General features: G+C 36.8%; 5 protein-coding genes across 5 annotated transcripts; 1 reads left to right on the plus strand and 4 right to left on the minus strand.

Moving 5' to 3' along the window:
• Positions 1-321: 321 nt before the first annotated feature.
• Positions 322-965, minus strand: GCK72_019609 (uncharacterized protein; the record flags this gene model as incomplete). Its single annotated transcript, XM_003115656.2, has 4 exons — positions 322-459; positions 514-635; positions 693-768; positions 816-965. 4 exons carry the CDS (start codon positions 963-965, stop codon positions 322-324), a joined length of 486 nt encoding a protein of 161 aa, XP_003115704.2.
• Positions 966-1636: 671 nt separating this feature from the next.
• On the minus strand, positions 1637-3566 carry GCK72_019610 (uncharacterized protein; the record flags this gene model as incomplete). Its single annotated transcript, XM_053733119.1, has 6 exons — positions 1637-1755; positions 2044-2317; positions 2459-2753; positions 2803-2912; positions 2987-3117; positions 3422-3566. 6 exons carry the CDS (start codon positions 3564-3566, stop codon positions 1637-1639), a joined length of 1074 nt encoding a protein of 357 aa, XP_053582032.1.
• A 705-nt stretch (positions 3567-4271) lies between these two features.
• GCK72_019611 (uncharacterized protein) lies at positions 4272-6418 on the minus strand (the record flags this gene model as incomplete). Its single annotated transcript, XM_003115775.2, has 6 exons — positions 4272-4436; positions 4484-4600; positions 4694-5069; positions 5122-5783; positions 5830-6081; positions 6134-6418. 6 exons carry the CDS (start codon positions 6416-6418, stop codon positions 4272-4274), a joined length of 1857 nt encoding a protein of 618 aa, XP_003115823.1.
• An 8420-nt stretch (positions 6419-14838) lies between these two features.
• On the plus strand, positions 14839-20087 carry GCK72_019612 (uncharacterized protein; the record flags this gene model as incomplete). Its single annotated transcript, XM_003115751.2, has 10 exons — positions 14839-14919; positions 15041-15327; positions 15572-15710; positions 15762-15886; positions 15953-16054; positions 16241-16371; positions 16420-16571; positions 16621-16737; positions 19240-19465; positions 19912-20087. The coding sequence occupies 10 exons, from the start codon at positions 14839-14841 to the stop codon at positions 20085-20087; spliced, it is 1536 nt and encodes a 511-aa protein (XP_003115799.2).
• Positions 20088-23888: 3801 nt separating this feature from the next.
• Positions 23889-24390, minus strand: GCK72_019613 (uncharacterized protein; the record flags this gene model as incomplete). Its single annotated transcript, XM_053733120.1, has 2 exons — positions 23889-24160; positions 24360-24390. The coding sequence occupies 2 exons, from the start codon at positions 24388-24390 to the stop codon at positions 23889-23891; spliced, it is 303 nt and encodes a 100-aa protein (XP_053582033.1).
• Positions 24391-24450: the final 60 nt, after the last annotated feature.

A 24450-nucleotide genomic window follows, 5' to 3' on the forward strand; every position in this document is an offset into this window, starting at 1 on the left:
TTTGAGTCGTCTTTAAACTGAAGTTCTACAAACATCAGATCTTCAAACCTGGTCTCGCTGTGGAAAATCGACAAAAAGTAAGAAGGCTATGAGAAAATAACATCAACGACGTTAAATTGGTACAAGTTTTTCCGATAGGCAGCGTCATTAATTAATATATTACATTCATAATGACTTGTACCCTAAAAGATCATTGGAAGAGATATATTATGAAATTATTCGACAAAAAATGAAATCATTCGGAAAACCCAGTATGTACATATGGTTTTATTCACAAGATTACACTGTTAGTTACATAAGTTTAAAGTTAAATTAGTAAAATCATTCTGATTTGATCACTTTTTCTCCAAACGTTTCTTTTAATTCTCGATATCTTCTCCAATAAATTACATCATACCATTCTTTGATTTCCAACACTCTTTGAACTCCATTTAGTTTCAGTGTCCATTCAAGAGGGCTCTGTAATTCAAATTATAATTACTGATCAGCTTTAATTGAAAAAGACTCACTCACTTTATAAGGTATCTCTAATCCATCTTTTTTCCTTCTTTCTGCTGCTGACAGTTGCCTCGATGAAGTTATTAATCGTTGGTAGTACACATTTTTCAGTTTTAGTAGTGTTGTTTCAGAAATATCTGCAAGTATAAATAGAATATGCATTAAAATGAGTGAGCGATCTCTGTTATTCTCACCTTCAAATCCAACAAACTCCAGCAGCAATCGAATACCCGTTTCGATTTCTTCGTCAAGTCGATCGGCAAGCTTTTGCTGAAAAAATTGTTTGTACAGTTGAACTTTTAAAGAGAAAATCATACTTTTTTAGCTTTTGGTTCTTCTTTTGGAGAATTTTTCGGATTTTTTAGCAGTTTCTCTACTTGCTCCTGTTCATTTGATGTCCACGTGTCCTCGCTTTTCGATGCAATTTGTTCAATATACATTGTGGATTTAAGAAGGTCACGGGACATCTCTGTTTTATGGGAAATATTGAAAAGTTGTTGCACTCAAGTCAGAATCGAAAAATCTGATGATTTGGGAGTATCGTACCTTCCTTTCCATACAAAATTGCCACAACAAGACAGTAAAACGTATCGAATTCATATAAAAAGGAGCCAGAATACTTGAAAAATAGCACAAATCAAAAAGCATGTATATAAAAATTTAGGGGAAAATAAAAATTTTTGAGGGAAGGGTCAAATGGCATATGAGGATTTATTTTGCATGGTAAATTGCGAATACGTGCAAAATTCAATGGATGAAAAGATATAAAACATTTGTGAAAGTACTCAAAAAGTGGGAAATTTGGGGGAAAATGACTAAATTTTCAGCAGGAATACATTACACCACGAAGATACAGAATTTTAGAATGAAATGAAATGATTGAAGACATGGAAATAAAAGACAGTTCCAGGTGTGCGATAGAACAGTAGAAGGAAGGAATACGGGACGGTTCAAAATTTTTTGGGATATTCTGTTGTTATTGAAAATTTTTTGTGAATATTAACTTTAAAATTACTTTCTTGATCATAGAAACGGCCGTCGAATCATACTAAAGATTCGGAAAAAGTGTGTGAGTTTGAAAAACAGAAAACCAGAAGACGAGTAAAAACATAAAACATGGAAAAAATTTTCAAGTATATTAGTCTCCGAACAAGTCGATAATCGAATCGCCTCGATATTCGTCACCGATTGATGTATAAATATAGTCTTCGCTTGATGGTGGTGGATTCAAATGTTTCAATGATGGCATGTTTGTTCCTGCAAAAAGGACTTTTAGTGTGAGAATATACAAACTTTTATGAAGTTATGAGTAATTTGTACAAAGGACTATCATGTTCAACCGTCCACGTCAAAAGAGTTGAGAATGAAGACCATTTCTGTCAACTTATTCTAACAATCAGTGTGTATGTGTGTAAATATTGCCAGTACATGTATTCTGAGCTTTTCATATCCCAGTTTCAAAACAAAATGTGCCTAATTTTCTACTTTCTGTCTAACTGACAAAGATTCTTTATATCTTTTTAATATTTTCTGGAAATTCCTTACTATTATGACTATCACCATCCATGATTCCCATATCATCATAAATTTCATCGGCAAGAGTCCGTCGTTTCGGTTGAAACAGTCCTGATCCAGATGACGTGGATTGTTGCATTTCACTCATTGAATCATCCTCATCAACATGTTCTTCTCCTGGCTGTTTCGCCTTTTCTCGTTGAACAAAATCGTGTAATTCGTGATTCGAAACAATAGCAGCACGTAACGGACCACTAGCGTCTTTCAGATAACACCACGATGGACCACCGTTCATATCAATGTCCTAAAATTATGAAAATTGAGATTTGAACATCGGAAGGTAGGAAGGGAGAATCAGAAAATAATCAGAATTCACATCCCTGTTCAAAACAGTTCTTTTTGACAGTTTGTGATTCGGAATAACCACAAGAGACGTCTGTCTTACCTCTGGATCACTCATTTTGACTTGTGTACCAATCCGTGATTGAATTCCAATTGTCAAATCAGTTCCATAAATTTCAGCTAACTCAGAACGAGGAACATAACTCAGTTTGTTATTGTCAACAGATTCAACCATATTTCTGAGTGATTGCTGTAAATATCTCTGATGTTGTTCTAATGTTTCCTCTTCTTTATTCAATTGTTCAATTTCCATTTTCAATTGTTCCATGCGCTCTTCTTCTTCACTTGTTGCTGTTGCTCGCTTACCGTCTTTCACATTCATCATGAAATCACCGCCTCTGCAAATAATTTATTTTAGTATGCATCTACTTCTCTGAAATTCCTTACTTCCATTGAATCATATTTTTGCTTCGCTTCTCAATCAATCCAATTCCTTCCAATACATTCGTGATATCGTAGATTCGTCGTTTTTGCCGCACATTCAATGCTTCCGCAGCCTGAAAATGATAATTCTCCGAATGAGATTTCTTGCTGCATAAATCTACGATTCCTTGCTCTGTCCCAAACTTACCGTATTCAAATCACACCTGCCGTACGGTGAATATTGAATCATTTTGATGAAGCGTTTTGCTAATAAACCCAATGATTTATCAGCTCGTGTTCCCATTTGTGGCTGATCCAAATCTTCATCTTCATCGAAATCTGCAACTAGTTATGGGATCAGTGGTGGACGATTATGAGTAGTTTTTCAACGTGATTCTGCTTCTGTGTACTACGATTTCAAACGGAAACCCCGTTTTTTTAACTGATAAAAACCAGCTGAACGTGGTGTTTTGGAAAAGGCTTTGAAGCTATCTGAGCTCACTATGCCTTAAGAAGAATCAATTTTCTACTCTTACTCGCTTGATGTTCATTGTTTTTATTTAACGATCAATCATTCCGACTGAAAACCTTCATGGCAGAACTGTATGTTTTTCCCTTAACCAAATCTTCCTCAACTGCTTACCAAAATCGAAATCCATATCATTTTCAATGCCGAGCATCAAATTTTGTTTAATCACATGTTCTTTTGTCATTTGTAACGCCTTTTCCAGTTCCAAGCTGGTCAACTGTTGATAATCATCGTCACCCATCTGGTCGTAGTCGTCCATGACTGAAAACTTGTTGAAGATTAAAAATAATCTGAATCAATTTATAAATAATGATAAATTAGTTAAAAACAATGAAAAAACAGCATAAATCGATTTGAATTACGCTCCAAAATACTAATAATGACCGGGAAACGCCAAGATGAGAGAGTTCGGGAATTGAGGAGACGCAGACGCCCGCGATGTGTAGTGCAGCGCGTTTGCATAATCTTTTGGAGGTAGTTTGAATTTGGATTTTTAATGAAAAGTACAAATAGATTGGCATATTTATTGATTTTTATACGAAAAACACCTGATCAGTATGGAAGAACTGAGGAAAGTTGAGTAAAAAGTAAACAAGCAACAAGAAATCTTAAAAGATCTCAGAAAATGGGTAAAGTTGAATGATATTTTGTGGATTTACTTCCGAAACTGCTGAATTTTGCTGGAAAATGATTGAAAACTGGCACTTTTGACTCTGTGATCAAAATAAACGAGAGCGAAATTTAAAGCCATTTATTAAGAGAAAATATCCAATGTTATGTACAATTCAAGAACAAATATAATACAGGAACCCGAACTAGTGAAATTAAATGTTTTCTACAAAATACTTTTGTTTTTTCCCAATGTTTTTTTTTCTCAGAACATTTCTGAAAGTCAAGAAAAATGAATCAATACATACAAACGGTTGAACCGTTAGAATTTAAGAGAATTTGAACTCGCGCCAGTTCAATTGTCGACGACTTCTGTGAAGTGAGATTTGACTGTTCCGAGACCCAACAGCTCCTTTGAAATCTTCTGAATTTCGAATTTCTTCACTTTTCCAGAAATTGTCAACGGGAATTCTGACTCCTTCTTGATCAGTACATATTTTGGAACTTTGTAGTGAGCCATCTGAAATTATTTATTGATTTTGATGCTCTGTGAATGAGACAACTCACTCCAATCTTGCAATCCTTGATAATCTTCTCCGGAGTGATCTTTCCTTCATCCTCAACACGAAGACGTACCCAGGCACAGATATTCTCTCCGTAGCGGTCATCTGGGACACCGACAACCTGGAATAATATGTTTGAGGGGCTGTCAGAAGAATTCCAACAATATTTCCTTATTTTGTTCTCAACATTTCCCTAATTTATGATCTCACTTACATGTGCATCAGCAACATAATCCAATTTGTGCAAGAACTGTTCCACTTCAGTCGGATAGACATTCTCTCCTCCCTTCACAATCATATCACGAGTTCTTCCCACAATATTGATGGTTCCATCTTCATTCATCACTGCTGTATCTCCAGATTTATACCAACGATCCCTAGTGATTGCCAGATTTGTCTTGTCTTGATCAGCCCAATATCCCAACATTGTCGAGTATCCACGCGACCAGAGTTCTCCTTTGGCTCCAGTTGGAACTGGAACTCCGTACTCATCAACAATGGCGATTTCTTGATGTGGCATCACAGATCCGACAGACTTGATTCTCTCGAATGGATCCACGTGGAGCTCGGACATGGTGACCAAGGGACTTCTGGAATTAAAAATGATTATGTTAATTGTCTCTTGATTTCAGAGGAACTTACGTTTCAGTAGATCCATAAATCACTGCAAAATCAGTCATTCTCATCTCCTTTACCATTTTCTCACAGAGAGCCAATGGACATGGAGCTCCACCGATAACTCCTCCACGAAGTGATGAAGTATCGTATTGTTTCATCAATGGACTCTTCAGTACATCGATGAACATTGTTGGAGTTCCAAACATTGTGGTGCATCTCTCGTTTTGAATTGCTTCGAAAATATCAGGAACGTGATATGATTTGGATGGGAAGATGACTGTTTGTCCGTGATTGACTGCATTGATCACACCAACAGCACATCCGAAACAATGATAGAGTGGGTTGGGGATACAGATACGATGATCCTCCCGATCCCACCCAAGACGGATTCCAGCGAAATAAGCATTGTTATTCAATCCAAAATGAGTAAGAGTTGCTCCTTTTGGATGTCCAGTTGTTCCACTTGTGAATTGCATGTTCACTGGCTCATCTGGCCTCAGCTTTCTATCCATATCCTCTAGTTTTGCTCTCTCATCAGTTCCAGCTGCTTTCATCAAATCCGAGTAAACCCATGCTCCATGAACTGGAACATCATCTCCGAAAAGAACAATGTGACGGAGTTCTGGGATGTCATGAGACTTGATGTGACCGACTCCTGGCTTTCCACGACGCATTTCTGGCATTGCCTGGAATAATATTAAAACTTATTTGGTCTTCTCATTTCAAACTAACCTCAATTAGAGTGTGAACATAGTTGCTGTGCTTATGTCTCTTTGGGGCAAACAACACCTTCATTCCAGTCTTTCTCATAACAAAACGAAGTTCTTCGTGAAGATAATGTGGATTCACATTGACTTGAATAACTCCAGCGAATGCACAAGCGTACTGTAAGACGACCCATTCATAGTAATTTGGTCCCCAAACTCCGACACGATCTCCCTTTTCCAGTCCGAGGGTGTAGAGGGAGGCAGCCATTTGGCGGACCTGAAGATGGAAAAAAATTAAGTTCGAATATAGAAATTTCCATTTAACTCACATCATGATAGAACTCCTCGTAAGTCTTTCTCAATGGATATTTCAAAAAAGCACAGAATTCCTTGTCTGGAACTCGTTCAGTAGTGTTGCGAAGTGTCTGTCCCAATGTCTCGTTTCTCAATGGGATGTTCGAAGTTCCATGAATATATGAATTCTTGTGTTGATGATGAACCGATGGATGAGTCAAATGATGAGAGTCAGTTGATGGAATCGATGATGTGGATGGAGCTGGATGAGCGCTGGTGAGCACGTGTGCAAGACGGCGGGAAATGGTGATTGAACGCATTTTTAAGGTTGAGAACGTAGTGTCTGGAATACGGAAATGAGAGAAAATATTAGAAGGAGTGGAAAGAAATTGGAAAAGATACTGGTAACCTCATCAGAAAATATGAACTTTTGAGAACGGTGAGAAAACTCAGCGGACATAAATAATCGGAGAAAATTTTCGTAACTGACAAAAAGCATCAGAAGACTAAGGAAGCTCAAAAAACGTTCCAAAATCTGCAGCTTCTTCAAGCTCATCTGGAACCCTCAGAAATCCTTTGAAAACGGTTTGTTGAGAGTTCTAACTGACCCATTGTTACCTCTTTTATACCCGATTCCATCTCATTATTCATCCCTTCCAAAACTCTAAGCTCCACCCCCTTCTCCTCCCCGTTTGAATTCATCGTTCAATGCTTCTTTCTCTCTCTCTTTCACTCACGTGTCCCCTCCTCCCAGAGGCGGAGACAAACAACTGAACTGATGGAATAAGGGGGGGGGGGAATGGAAGCAAAGAACGACCAAATTGTTGAATTCAGAATGTTTAGAAGACGTCGACGACAACTGAGAGGGGCTTCAGAAGTTGGGTGAGAAGACATCGCCTAGTTTGAAATTCGAATATGAAGATTCTGAATGTTTTAAATGTTTCCTGAATTCCCAATTTTAGAAGACGTCAAGTAAACCTGAAATTTTATCTGTAAGATAAGAGCGATATCGTGATACTCGTTTTTTTAGAGAAAGCGTTGTTTAGATGTTCCAAAACTCTTCATGATTTCGCAGAAGTCTCTCTTTCGAATTCTAAAACAAAGGACAACTAGGATTCAAAGAACGTTTAACATGTGAGTATGGAATGGGGGAAGAGGGAGAAATCAAAGCGATTGGAAGAAGGAGAGTGAGCAGAGAACACCTTGATCCCTTCTCCTCTCTGGTCAATGTCACATGTGTGTTTGTATGTTTGTAGAAATAGGAAAATGTGTTTGGAAGGTTGCTTTTGATTGAGTGTGCTTTGGAGGTGATTCGGATAAGAAAATAATAAAATGAGTAAATAGATTTTTGCCAAGAAATGTTGCAGTGATTCTTTGGAATCATCAAAATAGATAATCTTTGTAGTTTCAGTTTGAATTGGCATACTCATTCGGACCGTATGGGTGCACTGGATTTGGAAGGTTAGAGGTTTCATTTTTCTGAACTTGAAGGTACTTGAGTTTTTAGTATTTTTTGTTTTCGATATTCTGTAATTCTAAATTTCTAAAACAACTTTTACTTTTCGAAGTTTGCTTTCTATAATATGTACTAATCTGAAAACTCATGTGACAGTGCTGCTGTCGGAGCCCATCGATGTTTTAGAATCAGAGACTGAGAAACATTGTATGACTAGAACTGCTTTATATGGGATTTCAAATAGTCAAGATGCTCAAATCTTCTATCTTTTCGGGTTTCAAAGCTTTGAGTTCACTGAGAATACCACGAACCTGACGAAGATCTAGTAAACCGGCTTGTTCCACGAGAGCCTGTCGCTACAATATACCTTTTATTCAAACTTTAAACTGTATGGTGAAGAAAAACATTCAACTTTGTGATCCATGATTCCTTATTATTGTTTTTTCCTCAATTTGTGACATCCAGATTTTCAGAAATCCCGTTAGAGCCACATGTGTTCCAACCCGTTATCAGGTCTCTGTTTTTTGTGTCTCAAGTTTCAGACTGAAATAAAACATGATGAAAAATACGTCATTCACAATAACAGATAAAGATAAAAGTCTAAAAATCAGAAACATTTTTCGTGTTCTGTAAAGAAATCTGGAGACTTTGATGCTTTTCTCGTAAGCTAGCGCCTCTTTTCAAGATTCCAGATCCATGAATTGTGCTCTGTGATCTTCATTCTCTATACTCATGCACATTCTATCCTTCCATTTCTCTTCAATCAGAGATTCGATAACGATCACAAATCGCAGATCATTATAATGATATCTGAATACGAAGTGTTGTCTGTTGGAAAGCTAGTCTTTACTCTTCATTCATACCTAACCAACAACCATCATAGACTCAATACAAAAGAAAATTCTCACAGACATGCAAATGAAGCAGGAGATCGAGGACCGATGACTTTGAACGATTGACAATAAGGAGCAGAGAGCAAGAACACAATATGATTTCTTTGTGTTCAAAATACGGGAAATAAAAGAGAGGGTTTTTCAGTTAGAGAATTCAAAAGACTGAAATCAGCAACAAACTGAAAATGAAAATTTCGAAAAAAGTCTCCTCATCAGAATGCTATGGTCAAAATTTTCTCTGTCGGAAAGTCGGAGAAAAACTGGGAGCAAGAAACCTCTAATATTCTCAAGCTTTTTGACTCCAACACAGTTGACCTGGTTTTGCACCGACAACTACCTTTCCGTGTACTGATCACAGAACCACGTGTTATTGGCGTTGGAAATTACTATTCTTTTACAAAAAAAGAAGATGATAGGAAAAGGAAACAAAGCGATCGGTATGGTCGGTCATTAAATGAAGAACAGCTGATAAGACTTCAGAGTTCATTTAGGGGCTTTCTTTCGATTTGAATTATGGACCTATTCTGGAGGTAGCAAAAAAAGCAACAAAAAAAAGATTTTTCTACTTTTTTTGCTTTTTTGCTACCTCCAGAATAGGCCCATTAGTCAATGCAAAGTGAATATTTTGTAAATTTATAAAAATATTTGCACTTTACAACGTGATTCTATTATTCAGCATGTTTCAAAGTGAAATTCAGAAAAAATCTCTATAGCCTGTTAGTATCTCTACAATACAACTTCTTATCATTTCCTCGGAATGTCAAAGAATGGCCAATATTTGTTATGCATGACAGTTTAATAAAAAAATTCTTTAAGACGCCACCCTTTCCATATTAGATCTCTCCTGTCTAACAACTCTAAATTCGGTGCTCAATACTTACCTAATCGTTTATTATCCTGTTGGAATTCCCTTCCTGTTAATGTTTTCCCGGTTAAAACTTCCTCCCGTTGTTTCAGAAATAATGTTAAACTTCTTGACTTCTCTAATTATCTCACTCTTAACATGTCTACCTACTAATCTAATTTCCTTATCGCTTTCGTTTGTTCTCTACTGTGATTGTGTTAGTGGCTTTTGGCCCTTCATCTCAATAAATCAATTCAATTCAATTCAATGTTCCAGGAGGTTCCTCAATAGTTTCTCAAAAGTAATCAATCATTTTTGAATATTGTTGTTCTATTATTCTTGAACCACAGAAACTCTGAAATTTATTGCCCTGTTTACAATTAGGCATTCACTTTCACGGCCTAGAATCCCAAAATTGGTTTCCTAGTCCAACAGAACTCCTGAGAATGACCAGAGTACCCTCCGAGTCTCTCCCTATCATCCATTCGTTTCTCGTGCTCCGATTGTTTGCAATCCGAAAATACTACTAATGATAACAGCTGTTTTCTTCTCCCCTTTCGTCTTTTTGATCGAAAACTGATTCGTATCACTTCAGAGAACAATCAAGATGTTGAAGGGAGACAAACAGAAAGTGTTGGAGGGTTCTTTGATGGGAAAAAGAGAGAAAACGGACTCTGATAATTGGAGAATCGGAATGAACAGTGATTAGTGATATATGTGGGATGCTTTTTGGTATCACAGGACATGTTGGATCAACTTTTTCTGAAAAATTACAGAGATTGCGTATGAAAAATTATGTTTTGAACTGGAAAACCCTAAGCTCAGTTCTGTTTATGCAACAAGAGGATGGTCACATTATTCTTCTCTTCGAGGATCATCTGGCTGAAAAAATTCATAAATAAGACTGAAAGACTTTTGGTTTACGGAAATCAATAGCCAAAATCCTTGAAAAAATTCGAAACCAAAGAAATCAGGAACCAATTGGCCGCTACGTGTCCATGCTCTTCCTTCAATTTTTCCCATGACTCTTAAATTTCGATTTGTGAAATATTTTCGAGTTGACATGGGATTAGTGGTAGGAAGTAGAAAACATTGGATTTTCATTCTATTTTTAGAATTAACTTATGACTGTTTTCAGTTTTCGCTCGATTTCGGTGATCTTGGCCCCTGATAATGATGGAATCCTGAGTTATCTTTTTACTTCTCAACTTTTTCTTTTCGAAATCTCAAAAATCGCTTGTCCTTTTTCATTCAAAAAACACAATTTCCGGATTTCTCCGACGGAGAAAAAACTGAAGAAGCAAAAAAGGAAGAGCGCTCCCGACCAAAATTCTATTGTTTCAATTTTGACGTCTCCGCCCGGAGACTTCGAGAGAGACTCATGACGAAAAATAGAATCACTTCGCGTATTCAGAAGATACTATTCAGAATTTCTTCTGGAGCAGAAGGGAAGTATGTAGTCTGTTGTGAGTTGTTTGGAGCCAATCAGTAGTCTAACTTTTCCACAGTCATCTCATTTTAATGACTTTAAAAATCCTATAAATAAACTTGTTTTTCTTCACAATTCTAGGTTACTAAAGATTAAAAGATTCATTCCTATTTTCGACTTCTCAATTCTCTAGAAATAAATTATTTAAGAAGTTTCTTTCCTCGTTCCCTCTTATTCACGTCTTCTAAAAAGCCTTCTGAAGGCGTGGCTGAAACCCCCTCTCTATTTTCAGCCCTGTCTGTCTATGTGTCTCCCAAACTAGCCAGAAAGTCTCAAAATGTTTCCAAATCTTTAAATAAATTAAAAATAATTATATGCAAATCAAGTGGGTAGGAGTGTGAGGGACCTTCCATTCCAATCCATTTTCTTCTCCTTATTTCTCCCATTTTTCCGGAAGTTTATCCTCTTTTCTCCTTCTTCAGCACCGCCCGTTTTTTAAGCTTTTCTTTTTTTCTGTTCCATTCGAAGAGAGAAAAAAAAAATCTAATTTTGTTTGAAAAAGTGACGAAAAATCGAGAGAAAAACGGATAGGAACGTTTTTTTCTGCTGCTGAGCAGAAATATTTGGCTGAAAGCGTCTGGAAACGTTTGGAGTTAAACAAAACATCTCGTCGTCTATTTTTTGGATCTCTGTCTGTGTTGTAGAATTACCAGATGTCCAGATTGTCCGTTTTCTCAGATTTTTAGTCGTATTTTTCTTGGTGATCTCAATTAGAGATGATATTTGCAATTTTGATACATCTGAATCTGAAAAAACTTAACCCAATTTTTTTTCTTCCACTTGCAAATAGAAAAGGAATCCAGACAAACAGATTATAGCAAAGAGTAAGGTGAACCAATTTGATGAGGTTTGCTCGAATATTTCATCTTCGAAAAAGTTTGAAATCCTCTTTTTCTGCTAGAACTGGTTCACATAGTCTTGAAAATTTATAGGTTCTTCTCTTACGTTTATCAAGAAAACTACCATGTTCAAGTTTTCTGAAAACAGTGATCATTAGTATAGTTTGTTCATCTCGTCCATCAATGAATCCCAACTAAACACACTTCAAAAATCGGAAGGAGTGGTCCGTTCACACACAAAAGAATATGAAGTATTCATAAGAAGGGATTATGATTCTCTTCCATCACTATTTTTTTCTTGTCTTGTCTGAGGTCCAAAGCTGTGAAAATAGGAAATGTTCCGGTTTTTTGAGACTTTCAAGGATCGGCTTAGTTTTCGGAACTACGGTATTCAACCAGGAAGTCAGAACCAATCGTCAAAAATCGTTATAGAATTTGGATGATTTTTTATTAACGACACTCCCCAGCCCCAAACAATTCCACATCTTTCAGTCTTATCTTCAGCATTTCTCTGAAATATTTGATCTCATCACATCGCCCCTCAACAGAAAAAAGAAGGACCAAGTATTTGAATGTTGTTCGAAAACAGCTGCATACTAAAAAAGATATTCAAATTTCTTCTTCTCTTTCCATATTTTATAGATTCAAAATGTGTTGGTTAGTGGTTGACATCTGCGCTTCTTCTGATTCAAGTATATACTTTTTATAGATTCTAGAAAAAAAGACTTCTTCAAAAACCAAAAACTCACCGAAAAAGTTTTATGGTCAAAGGGTGTTCCGTTTTTTGAAAGTGTGGTTCCTCATGACTTTTTCAGTTTCTTCATTCAACCGAAATCGTAGTAAAACCCTTTTAAAGTGGTTCAAAAACCTTCTTGATTTTGTTAATCGAGCCATGAAAAATCAAATTCATCTTACCCCATAAGCCATAATCACTGCTTCAGTCTCCATCGCAGAAAAGACTGATTGCTGACTAAAATGCTCATTTCCTTTCCATATGATCTATGTGAATATCCACACATATCTTCTCCCCAAATCTAGAAATCTAGCCCATTTTTTTCATTTCCTCATCATCATTTTTTGTCTCTATCCCTCCATTCTAAACCAAGAAGTACTAAACGACTCATCTCAATTTCACTCAATTTATCTTCTCTCTTTTTTTCACTATTCACTTCCCCCCAAGTTTTTTAGTACTCATCATCATTTCTCGTCTAGGACCACTTACTTTTTGCAGAATGGGAGAGAGAAAATGAGAAGGAAAAAACATATTTTTTGAAATCCGTCTGAACTTCTGAAAACTCGAGTAATGACTCGATGTCTGTCTGTGTGTCCGTCTCAATGAAATCTTCAGACTTTCCGTTCGTCACTCCCACTTTTTTCTCCGGAATGTTCGTGACAAAACTTGACAAAGTGTCACTTTCAGGACATTTTCTCCTCATTCCGTTTTTTGTCTTTTTCTGAATATTTCTGGTTTTTTTTTGTCTTCATTTCTTCTCACATGACTTGTTCTTCGGCTCAAGAACTTTGAAGAAAAAAGAAAATTTGTAGAATAAAAGTTTGACTTTTTTGGAATTTTTAATTTTTTTTATTTTCTGGGTTAGGAAGGAACAAAAGGAAGAGTAAAGGTTGAAGTTGGAAGATGTAGACTTTTTTTATTTTTAGGTTTTTTTTTCTGTGAAGACTTTTGAAAATAAACTAAAGTCTGGAATTTGGAGTCTGTCGACACTGTGGTTCCGGAGTTCATAGATTCTATTCATTCAAAAAATCATTTTTCAGATAACTATAAATTATTTTTTTTGTATTCTTCTGACGAGGGAACCCCTATAGCCACGTCATTTATCCCATATCCATTTAACCTTTTCCCGTTTTCTGTAATTAGATTGCCTCCTTTTTCCATTTTTTCTCGCTTTAATTCTTTCCAAATAAAAATAAAACAAAGAGAAAAAAAAACAAATTTTCCTGACACCGCACTTTTATGATGTAGGGATGGAGGCTTTTCGAAATTGGTTTGTTTACTATCTCTTATTTTAAATTGAAAATAATTTATTTTTTCACTTAATTTAGTTTTTTACTATGTGGGGGGGGGGGGAAGTGACGTTCGAAAAAGAAGTAGGTGTGAATGCGAAAGAATAAAAAGGTTTTGAATCGAAAATAGAAAAAGAAGACCGAAAATAGGTATTCAGTTGATAAATTACAGTGTTCTCGTGAACAATATTAGTCTGGGTGCGAAAAGGAAAAACAAAAAAAAAAGAACTAAAGTAGACTGAACTTGAGTGAAGAGAGCCACAGAGAAACGGTCGAAAGTCTGAAAAGTTTTTGGTTTCCAGATTATCCAGAAAGAATCCATAAGTTTTTTTGTTTCCAAAGAACCAATATTTTTCAGAAAATGTGTTATCTTTGTGATCTTGAACAACTTCCAGACACTTGATTGAACATCCCAAGAGAATTGTTATGAATGCGGTTCAGAGCAAAAAAATGACAAGCATGCAAAAAAATTCAAAAAAAAGTTTGCTTAAAGAAATTTACTCCGTTCGGTTTCAAAGATTTTTTTGGTTTCAATGCTTTTTTTTTAAATTATCGAAAAAGTGGTTTTTAGGAACTACAGTAATTTCTGATATTGTGTTGTTGTTGTTTCTTCTAACCACGTGTGTGTCTTCTCTTCACCTCATTCTTATCCAGACCAAAAACCTGATTCCTTATCTACACGTAGTCATTCTCTCCGTGTTTTCTCTCCTTCTAACTGACCACTACTATCCGTTTTTCTGTGCTCCGTGAGCCAATTAAATTTACAATTGCCCTCCTCTCCTCCCCCTCGTCTATCCCCCCCTTCCTTCTATTCTTCCTTTTTTGGAAATCGGAAAAACGAATGTGTGATTTTCGATCATTTTATACTTTTAATTGGTTCAACCAAATATTTTTTGGGCCGAGTTTATTCGAATTTGTTCATTTCGTTTGTACTTTTGGGATCTGATTCTGGAACTTTATTTGGATGTACAGACACACAGACAGACAATTTATAATGTTTGATTTTTCAAAAAGTTTCTAGTTTTAACGTTTTCCAATAATTCAGTGTTCCAAGAACCATCACTTCCATTTTATTAAATTTTAATGACCCCCCTCATCTCACTTTCATTATCCTCCGCAAAAATTATTTCCTCTTTTTTGTTTTCCGATTTTAATTTTTTTTTCTGAAAAAACAACTCACTCAACACAAATTTTCAGATGCTTCTTTATCCCTGCTTCCTTATTTTATGGCATATTTTATCACCTAACCGAGCACACGTCACTGCCACGTCACATCCGGTAAGTAACTGCGCTCTAGTCAACAATAATTGCGGTGGGGCGTATTTGCGAAAACGAGAATCGTCATGTGCATTAAAGCGCATTTGCATATTCTCTCTTGCAGAAATTTGATCAGTTACAGGCACGAACACCTATGCGAAATCTCTATGAACACTTATTTCTGGACTATGTCAAAGAAATCCGTCCAGTTCGAAATGAATCAGAAACTCTGAAAGTTGAAATCAAATTTTGGCTGAAACAAATTCTAAAAGTGGACGAGCGAGACCAGATTGTCAATATATATTGTTGGCTGGAACTCTACTGGCAAGATGAAACACTCACATGGGACCCGAAAAAGTTTGGAAATCTAACAAGAATCCACGTGCCAGCTCATAAAATATGGAAGCCCGATGTGTTGGTTTACAATAAGTGAGTTTTTGTCTTAGAAATACTGCAAAAGGAGTTGCCTGCTGCTGGAATCGAACCAGCGTCGCCACGGCCACAACGTGGAGTACTAACCACTATACTAAGCAGGCCGAAAGTGTAGGATGCAAGAGGAGTTTACAAAGACGGAGGTCACAGAGAAAGAGATAGGGAGCGGGTGTCTTGACTGTGGCAGGGAGGAATCTTTGGGGAAACTTACAAAAACTGTAAACTTGTGCTCATTTTTCAGTGCAAATATGAATGTAGAAGAGAACGAAATGGAGACGAATGCAATTGTGGATTATACTGGAAGAGTGATGCTTTTTAGGTCAATGATTACAGATATCAGTTGTAATTTGAATCTTCAGCAGTTTCCTTTCGATCAACAGGTTATTTAGAGATTTTCTACATTTTAAACTCTCAATAGATCGTATTTACAGATCTGCTTTGTAACATTTGCCTCTTGGAGTATGGATGGCAGTAAACTAGATCTATCAGCTACACCAAAAACAGACAATTTGGAGTTGTATATCAGAAATACTGAATGGGGATTGACAGATTTCAGGTTTGTCTCGTTTTAAGAAATACAAATTTTTCCCTCCTTTCTATATATAAATTCTCACTATTTCAGAGTAAAAATCTATCAAAAAATCTACGATTGCTGCCCACACCCGTTTCCCGATGTCACGTATTTCATGGTTTTGAGAAGATCTCCGAGTTATTATATATTCAGGTAATTGATACTATAAGCACGGCAAGCTTCTTACAACCGCGCTCTACCGAAATCCAAGAAAATTGAATGCGAAATTGAGAGACTTCGAGAAAAAGAGACATTTTTCAAGGGGATTTCGGTGGAGCGCAGTTGTAAGAACTGTGTGAAGCCTATATAACTACAGTAATCCCCTTATAAAATTTTCAGTTTGGTAATACCATCAGCGTTCATCACAGTTGTCACTATTGTTGGTTTCTTTACACCTCATTCAACGACTGGAGAGAATACGGAAAAAGTTTCATTGGGAGTTACTGCATTGCTTTCTATGGCTATCATCAGTGAGTTGAAAATGAAAGTGCGCTCTATTGATAATTATTGTTTTGCAGTGATGATGGTATCTGACGAAGTCCCCGCCACGTCCGAAGTGATCCCTCTCATCGGAAAATACTACATAGGACTGATTTTTCTGATATTTATGGCTGCATTCACAACTACTCTCACTCTGTCATATCAGATGCGTGGAAACAGTGGACAAGAGGTTCGACTTTTTATTATTAGAAAAATAAAAAATAATGATTTATTTTCAGGTTGATCCTCGAATCCGTGACTTCTTCTTCTATCAAATTGCTGCAAATCCTTGTATCTCATGGGCATTTTCATTCCAACTTCCGAAAAAATTGTTGCGATCGGATAATAGGAAACAGGTAAGACTCAGTGGATCATGACAAGTGATTTCTGAAAAATTTATTCAAATCGGACCAATTCGGCACTGAACTCACTTCGAGGCGGTCAGATTTGATTGAAAACTTCTAAAAACTCTCTGAAATCTTCCGAGAATTTCAGACATTTGGATCTTTAAAAATCCCATCGAACTTGGGTTCTCAGGTTAGAAATTTTTGGTAGAAACTAGTGAAGTAGCTTGTAAAACATGTGTTTGCAAACTAGAAGCAACTACATTTTTTTATGAAATTCTTCACAACTTTTGTTTCTTTTTCCTCCTCATAACAACTAGACCTCCCTCACCCCATTTCACAAATAACACACTCTTTCTCTGTCTTCTCTAGCCCCTGGCCCCTATTGTTGTGAAAGACCTCCATTCCTTTAGTTTTCCGTGTCCTCGGTACACAGGTAAACCGCTAAGTCCCAAAAGCGCGTTGTTGGCGGCTGAAAACGCGCTAGCGGCTTAATAACGGCCTAATAACCGGTGAGCGACCGCCAAAGTCCCAATGGCGGCTTAATAACCGATGAGTGACAATGTTGCGGAACATTACAGAAGTTGTGTTAGAGATGGAATTTTGAGAAAATATTTTAGGAGGTGGGTCCTATTAGATAGATGATTCATTCTTTATTTCGTTTTTTTCATAAAAATGGATTTTATTTTTGGCGGCTTAAAAACGGCTTAATAGCGGCTGAACAGCCGCTGGCGGCTAAATCACTGGCCAGGAACGGGCTAATAACCGGTGAGTGAACCGCTGACGGCTAAACGGCGGCTTAATGACCGGTGAACGACACTGTTCCGAGAAAGAGTTTGAGTTGGAATTTCAAGAAACTAGCACACTGATGGATAAATTTTGAATCTAATTTCTTTACTTTCTTCTTTCTAGATTGTTCCCCAGTGACTAATTCATCATACAAATAAGGTGCTATAACCGTGAAACCTGTAATAAAGGAGCACTTATTATGAAGAGTTTGAAGCAAGATACATATCTCGAATGGAATGTCAGTTACGAACTTTTTTTCAACTGATGAAATATTTCATTTGTATCAAGCTATATTTTGTCAATTGGGAACTTTTTAGTATCTCTTCTTAGAACCAAGTTATGCTACGTTGAACTTGTACATCTGGATGCGTCTCTATCACAGAGTATACGGTAGTTCAAATTCATGTTCAAAGTTACTGAAATGTGTCTCTTTTGCAACTCTCGGTTTTAGTCTATTTAAAACTTTTTGACGCTCACTACTTTTCTCAACTATCTTCCCTTTTTCGACATGCCTTCAACATTCAAGTTTCAATCCAAGTCGCCGCTTTCAGCGAAAAGCCGCAACGACACTCCGCTATTCCGGTGTTCGCAGTAAATCTTCACCGGCGTCGCTCGAATTATTTTTCAGTAAAAACTTTCATTTTTCTTCGATTTTCATGTATTTCTTGATAATTTATTAGTTTTTTACATTTCGTTTAGTTAATTGATCAATCTTAATTACTATCAGCTTACTACCCGTTGAATAATAACTCCATTATTCGTTTCTAGGCTAATCGATACAACTTGTGATGGCGTCGGGCGTCTCAACGCAACATGGAGGATGTCTCCGCTATCGGCGGACAGAAAGAGTTTGTTATCGCATGAATCTGATTATAATTCTATGTAGTTTAACTATTCTTTTACAGAATCTGACGTCTTAGCGCCTGAGAAATGCAACAGAAGCCCGTCAGGACCACCAAACGTTGTCAATGGGAAATTCAGAGACAACGACGACGTTTTTCACATGAAAGAAAGGTTATTTTGATTCTCTATTAAAGAAAATAAGCGTAGTTATTTAGGACAAAACATCGTCAAAAGCACCATTAAAGCGAGCTCAAAATCGGGATCGAACGTCTGTCTCAAAGGATTTGTTACACTACTCAGCGGAATTCAATAAGCTAAAGGAGAAATATATGTGAGTAACTATCGGACTTCGACCAAATTTTATCTATTTTATTTCAGATTTAATGAACAATCTTCAACGAAAAAGGACTCTCTCTATTGGAAATCAAAACACCGATCACACAATTTTACACTTGGAACGAGAAATGAAAGGAAACAAGTCAAATGGAGTCAAAAGCCAAGAATATTTTAATTTCTATTTTTCTTCTTTCTTCCTTTTTAATTGTATTTTTGTTTTTTCTTATAATAAATAATAATTATTCAACCATGTGTTCCGAAACTACCGGGGAAAGGGGCCTATTGGGAAAGTGCGCCGGTTGAAAGTTGGTCCGGTGGCGGCTAAACGTTGGTCCGTCGGCTGCTAAACGTTGGTCCGTCGGCGGCTCGCAACTTCAACCACCGTATGTTCGCCGTTGGGCAACTTGCGCGCCGCCGCCGGCCCGTTTTTGGGACTTAGCGGTTTACCTGTGTAGTATAGTGGTGAGTATCCGCGTCTGTCACATGCGAGACCCGGGTTCAATTCCCGGCCGGGGAGAATCTTTTCTCAAAAATTGTAATTTCCAGAGCTTCTTCTTTGCAAATGGAAACCATGTGAATGGATATTCAAAAGGGGAACTTCAACCCCATACCCCACCAGCTCATATAGTGAAAATGGAAGAAATAACCGGTGGAGGAAGTGTCAAAAGTTTTGTGATGTCTGCTGAATCTCAGGCGACGTCTACATTATTGACGTCATCTCTTCTGAAGATTAAAGTGGTTCTAGATGATATGAAAGCCTCGATTCACGCTGGTAAATGGTTTTTAGTAGAAAAAAAAGCACTAGAGAATCAAAAACCTTCAGGAAGGAAATACATTTGATATGGATATTTCAGATTTTTGATATATCTGAAAATAGCTGAAATTTGTCATTTTTTGAAACTATAGTTCCGGTTTCTCCGGGATTACTGTAGTTATGAGAAAAGAAATGAAGAGTTGTTTGAGCAAAGATCTTCCCATTAGTGACCAATGAGAATTTAAGGAAGTGGAGAACACTTTGAACCAGGAAACTGAAAAAAAATTATAGCCAATATCACGAAGTGGAAATCGTGATCTACGAATAAAAATACTTGAAAACAAAAAATATTTTTGTAACAAACCCCTGGTTTTACTGAACTAATTTTGAAGGATAGACTTTTCTCTGCTCATCTTCATTTCTACCGTACACTAAACAGAAATCTATTCATTTCCGAATTTCAGAACGAGAATTGAAACGAATAAAATTTGAATGGCAACAAGTGACTCGTCTGATTGATCGATGTATCATGTTTGGCTATATTCTGATAACAATTGCATTCGCTTTGGTCATGTTGGCATCGAGAGAACCTCCGATCGTATTGAATGATATTATTATGGATTCAGTCAAAAGTACATGATGGAAGTACGCCCTAATGATCTTTTTTTAATATTTCGAGAAAACAATTCACTGCTCAGTTTAAAAGAAACTACCGGTTAACCAATTTGTACATAAATGAATATTTTCGAGTCTGTCTGTTTGCATGTCCATTTCGATTTTCAAATAAATGTTTCACTTTCAGAACTTCCTCAGTCTGATAGTTTTGCACTTCCACATTTCCTTTATGACAAAAATCTTTGTAGTAAAACTTGAATGTTTGATTTCGGAATCCTGACGAAAACTGACAAGAAAAATGTCCCGGAAATCTGAATTAGTGTAGGTTAGAGTGTAAGCAATTGATGATAGGATTGAGAGTCTCATGATGCAGAAAAAATATCTGAAAATAAATAAATACACGTTTTCAGAGAAGTGTATGTATGTATCTATTTATGACAACAGGTATTGGTGAGAAATCGGGTTACTGTAGATTGATCAATCCTGAAGTCACTTTAGGACCCACCAACCTCTCCCCAACTTCTGCTTCTCCAGAATGCCCTTCCTCTTCCTCCCAAAAACTGAATTTCCAAGAATTCCCCTGAATCCACGTCTACTCAATTTCACCGGAAATCCCTTTTCTCAGAGTCAAAGTTTGCAATTTCTCGGCCCATCGAATCCGGTGTAGGCGCGATTCTGGAGAAGAAGGGAATTCACGTGGAAAAATGTGGATTGCAAAAATATGTCTTGTAAATGGAAATACTCTTTCACTTTGCTTCAAATCGGTTAGAGGTCGAACAGGAAAACGGAGATGGAAAGGGGAAAGGAAGTGACACTCTGAAGAACGTGCAATCGACTAGAATAGGATGGAAAAATGTGTGCAAAGTTGAGAATAAATCAGGATGTTTTAGTGGGAAATAGGATAAGATATGTAATGGAGTACAAGCGTTATGTTACTGAGTTAGGACACTTTATCTTACGAAAGAGGAAGAAGGATGGAGTCAGGAGGAAGGAATGATGACAAGATCTCATCGAGCTATATACAATCGACAATTGAAAAAAAGACTTTTTCTCTAGATGACAAAGCTGGGTAAAATTTTGAAAACGCTTCTTTCTGAAAACGGCTCGACAGCGGGACTCCTTTCCAATTCTAAGTTGAGGTATGTGCTCTGATATCAATAATCGAGATCCTTGCTTCCTTATAACAGAATGTCCTATGATTCCATCTCATTCCGGAATGCGAAGAAATATCTCCTCCAAATGCGATTTTTCTTCATTACTGCACTTTTCCGATTTCTGGTCAGAGCTCCTTTCACGGCTCATATAATCGACACGTATAGTTTATCTATCACTTCAAGATTTATTTTTTTACGGGTTTGTCGTATGGTTTTTGAAAACCAAAGAGTTTCTCATCTGGAACAACAGTTCCAGTTGCCCTATTACTAACCCCCCATTCCGATACTGTGCTTTTATCTGATCTTTTCATCTCAAAAACACTCCCGCCAGACTCTTGATCATTAACACTTTCATCTGATTCCGGGAGGGCCACATGCCATTTTTGTCTAGAAACTTCGCCTAATGGATAGTTTCCGCTGCAATCTATGTCTAAAGGTTTATGAATTAATTTGGTCATAAGGAAACTGAAAAGAAGATGATGTTAGATCTAGAGGTTTTCTGTGAAGATATTTTGGCACAGAAAGATTCTGGTCATTTCGTCAAAATACGGACTTTTCTTTTTATTGACAAGGCTGAGTGATTTGATGAAAAACGAGTTACTCAAATAAGTTCATGTTCCTGAACGGCGATAGTACGAAGGTGTTAGAAGTGATCTTGGTAAGAGTTATAACTGATCGAAGAACATTTTGAATATCGGAAGGAGAGAAGATGTATGCCTACCATCAGGCACTTACCATATTTCGAACTTATATCATTATCGAGTTTATTCTCTCTCAATCTATCTGGCCCATGACTTATGAATTCGATTTTCAACACGTATCATCGAGAAGGGCAAATGACTAACAACTGGAAGAAAGTGGGAGTTGGTAATCCTATTTCATTTGGATGCTTGGAACAGAGAACCATTTTCACTCATTTCGTCATTCGTTGGATATGTTCAGATTGATTGGGTTCTCGGAGAGGTCATATTGATACAATGGGTATTCTCTTATCTTGAAAATGAGCTACTGTGAGATCTTGGGCTCGAAAATTCATCCTGCTTTTTTTGCCGTTTCGGCGAGTACTTTCTAGGAGAGCGTCCAGGAAAACTATGAAATTTATCAATCTGACTTTTATTTGTGAACAGTTTTTTGCTTGATTTTCTGGACCCTTTCTGTCCCTCTTGACATTATTTTCCCTCGTCCTAGCCATCAGAATCCATCTAGTACCCACCTGATGAACTCTCTCCCCAATTGTTTTGTCCTTTATCCGGAAGTCGCCTGCTGAGAATTCTTTGGAGGGACCATGCACTTTTACTCTTTTCTCCTTCAGAAGTTTTTTTTTTGCAGAAACCTTTCTTCTTTTCTTTCCAGAAGTCGACTCCTCCACTCTCAGCAGAAGACGTGCTTCTCCAAAATAATAAAAGTGAAAACTTCTTCTTTTTGTGACCGGAAGTACTCTTGGTGGAGTGAGAGACTCCGCCCATTTCCCGATTAACAAGAAATATTCGGAAGTTGAGTCTCTCTCTCAGAAAGCACCTATAAAATGGGAGCAAAGTTGAGAGTATCGCTCTTTCCCCAGAGATTTTCTTCTAGAAAGTTCTGAAATTTCCTCTATATCCTGAAAAACTGAATAGTTTTGTGCCAAAGATCTGAATATTTCTAGTTCTCTGAAGTATTCCATTGTCATTTCCAACCTCCCAGACAGATTGAATAATGACAAAACGCTTGGCTTCCTTGGAATAAGTTCGCACTGTTTTCTCTTTTCTGACGCAGATTTCTTCTCGTGGTGAATCAGTTTTCCAGGTTATTAAAAAAGTCAATTGTTCAGTTCTGACCGATTTTTTGCCAGAAATCTTTGATTTCTATTTGATTTTCCAAACATTTCATTGATATTATTCTCCTCGAAACGTGCCATTTTTCAGATTTCCAGCACAATACCTTCTTTCCAAAAAGTTATAAAATCACATCACTTCTTTTATTCATTCATTCGTTTTTTTTCTATTTTTAATCCATTTGTATGCATGCAGACTCCATCGAATGATGTATGCATGTCCACCAAATCCAGAATAGAAAAAGGATAATCTCTGAAAAAATAAATTATTTTTCTACCACCAATCTGATCAAAAAGTAGAAAGGAGAAGAGATTACTCATTATTCATCCAACCCACCTAGACTCCTCCTATTTGTGTAAATGATCCATGTCTTAGATTCATCACTGATTCTGAAAACTTCGTGTCAAAAAAGCTAAAAGGATGTTTTGGTTTTCAAAGAGATTCTCTAAAAAATATATATTGGAATTTTTAATTTTTGAGTCAGTTTTATCTTAATTATTCATAGTTTTTGAGATCATTTTCAGTTTTTTTTTTTCGTGAAGATACTTAGTTTTTAATTTTTTTAATTCGATTTTCTTTGTTTCAGTCCTTACTCGAATCTTTTAGCATGCTCTAATTATTTTAACAACCGTACAATTAAAAGAACTATAAGTAACAACAAGATGCTAGGAAAACTACAACAATGAGAGGAATGTATCTAAAAAGATAAATTGAACATGATGGGGGTTAAAACAAAACAATTTTCTAGTTTATTTGAATTTGAGATGATGATGAGAAAGTTGTTGACTGTAGAAACTGTGAGCAGAATGCTTCTGAAAATATTAGATAAGTTGGAAAATCTAGGTCTTTCATACCTTTCTAATCGAAATTATAATCATCTGGCTCCTCCGTTTTCACTTCGAACTCTGATGAATCCACCTGCTCTTCACTTCTCAGTTCTGTTTCATCATAATAAGTATCACTTGGTTCCTCTTTCTTTATATCCGGCTCTCCTTCCATTTTCCTTTCATGATCCTCCTGGATGCGTCGGCGGCGCGCCAGACGGGTGGAACGAACAGAAGAAACACCGAAAGTAGGAGAAGCTGCTAAGGAATCGAGTTTTTCGATGGGAGAAGTGTGCGAGGGGCCTTCTGAAAAATATATTAGTGAAAAATCGTATGGTGCTTTGCAAAAAAGTATGTTTCATTCATAAATCTAAATAATACGCCAACGACGCCCCAGTTTATGCCATGTCGCTTATTCTCATAGTCAGTGTCTTCATCTCCTTATCATTCAATCATTTAACATTACCTCATTCTCCACTAATCCTCTTCTTTCCTTACTCAGTACCTATCACTTCTTTTCTTTTACCAGAACTCATTTTTTATGTCTCAGAATTACTGAGAATTCTACCAACGTCTTCTTATGTAGGTCATTTGAC

The sequence above is a fragment of the Caenorhabditis remanei genome, chromosome V (genome assembly GCF_010183535.1).
Source record: "Caenorhabditis remanei strain PX506 chromosome V, whole genome shotgun sequence".
In the NCBI taxonomy this organism is placed as follows: domain Eukaryota; kingdom Metazoa; phylum Nematoda; class Chromadorea; order Rhabditida; family Rhabditidae; genus Caenorhabditis; species Caenorhabditis remanei.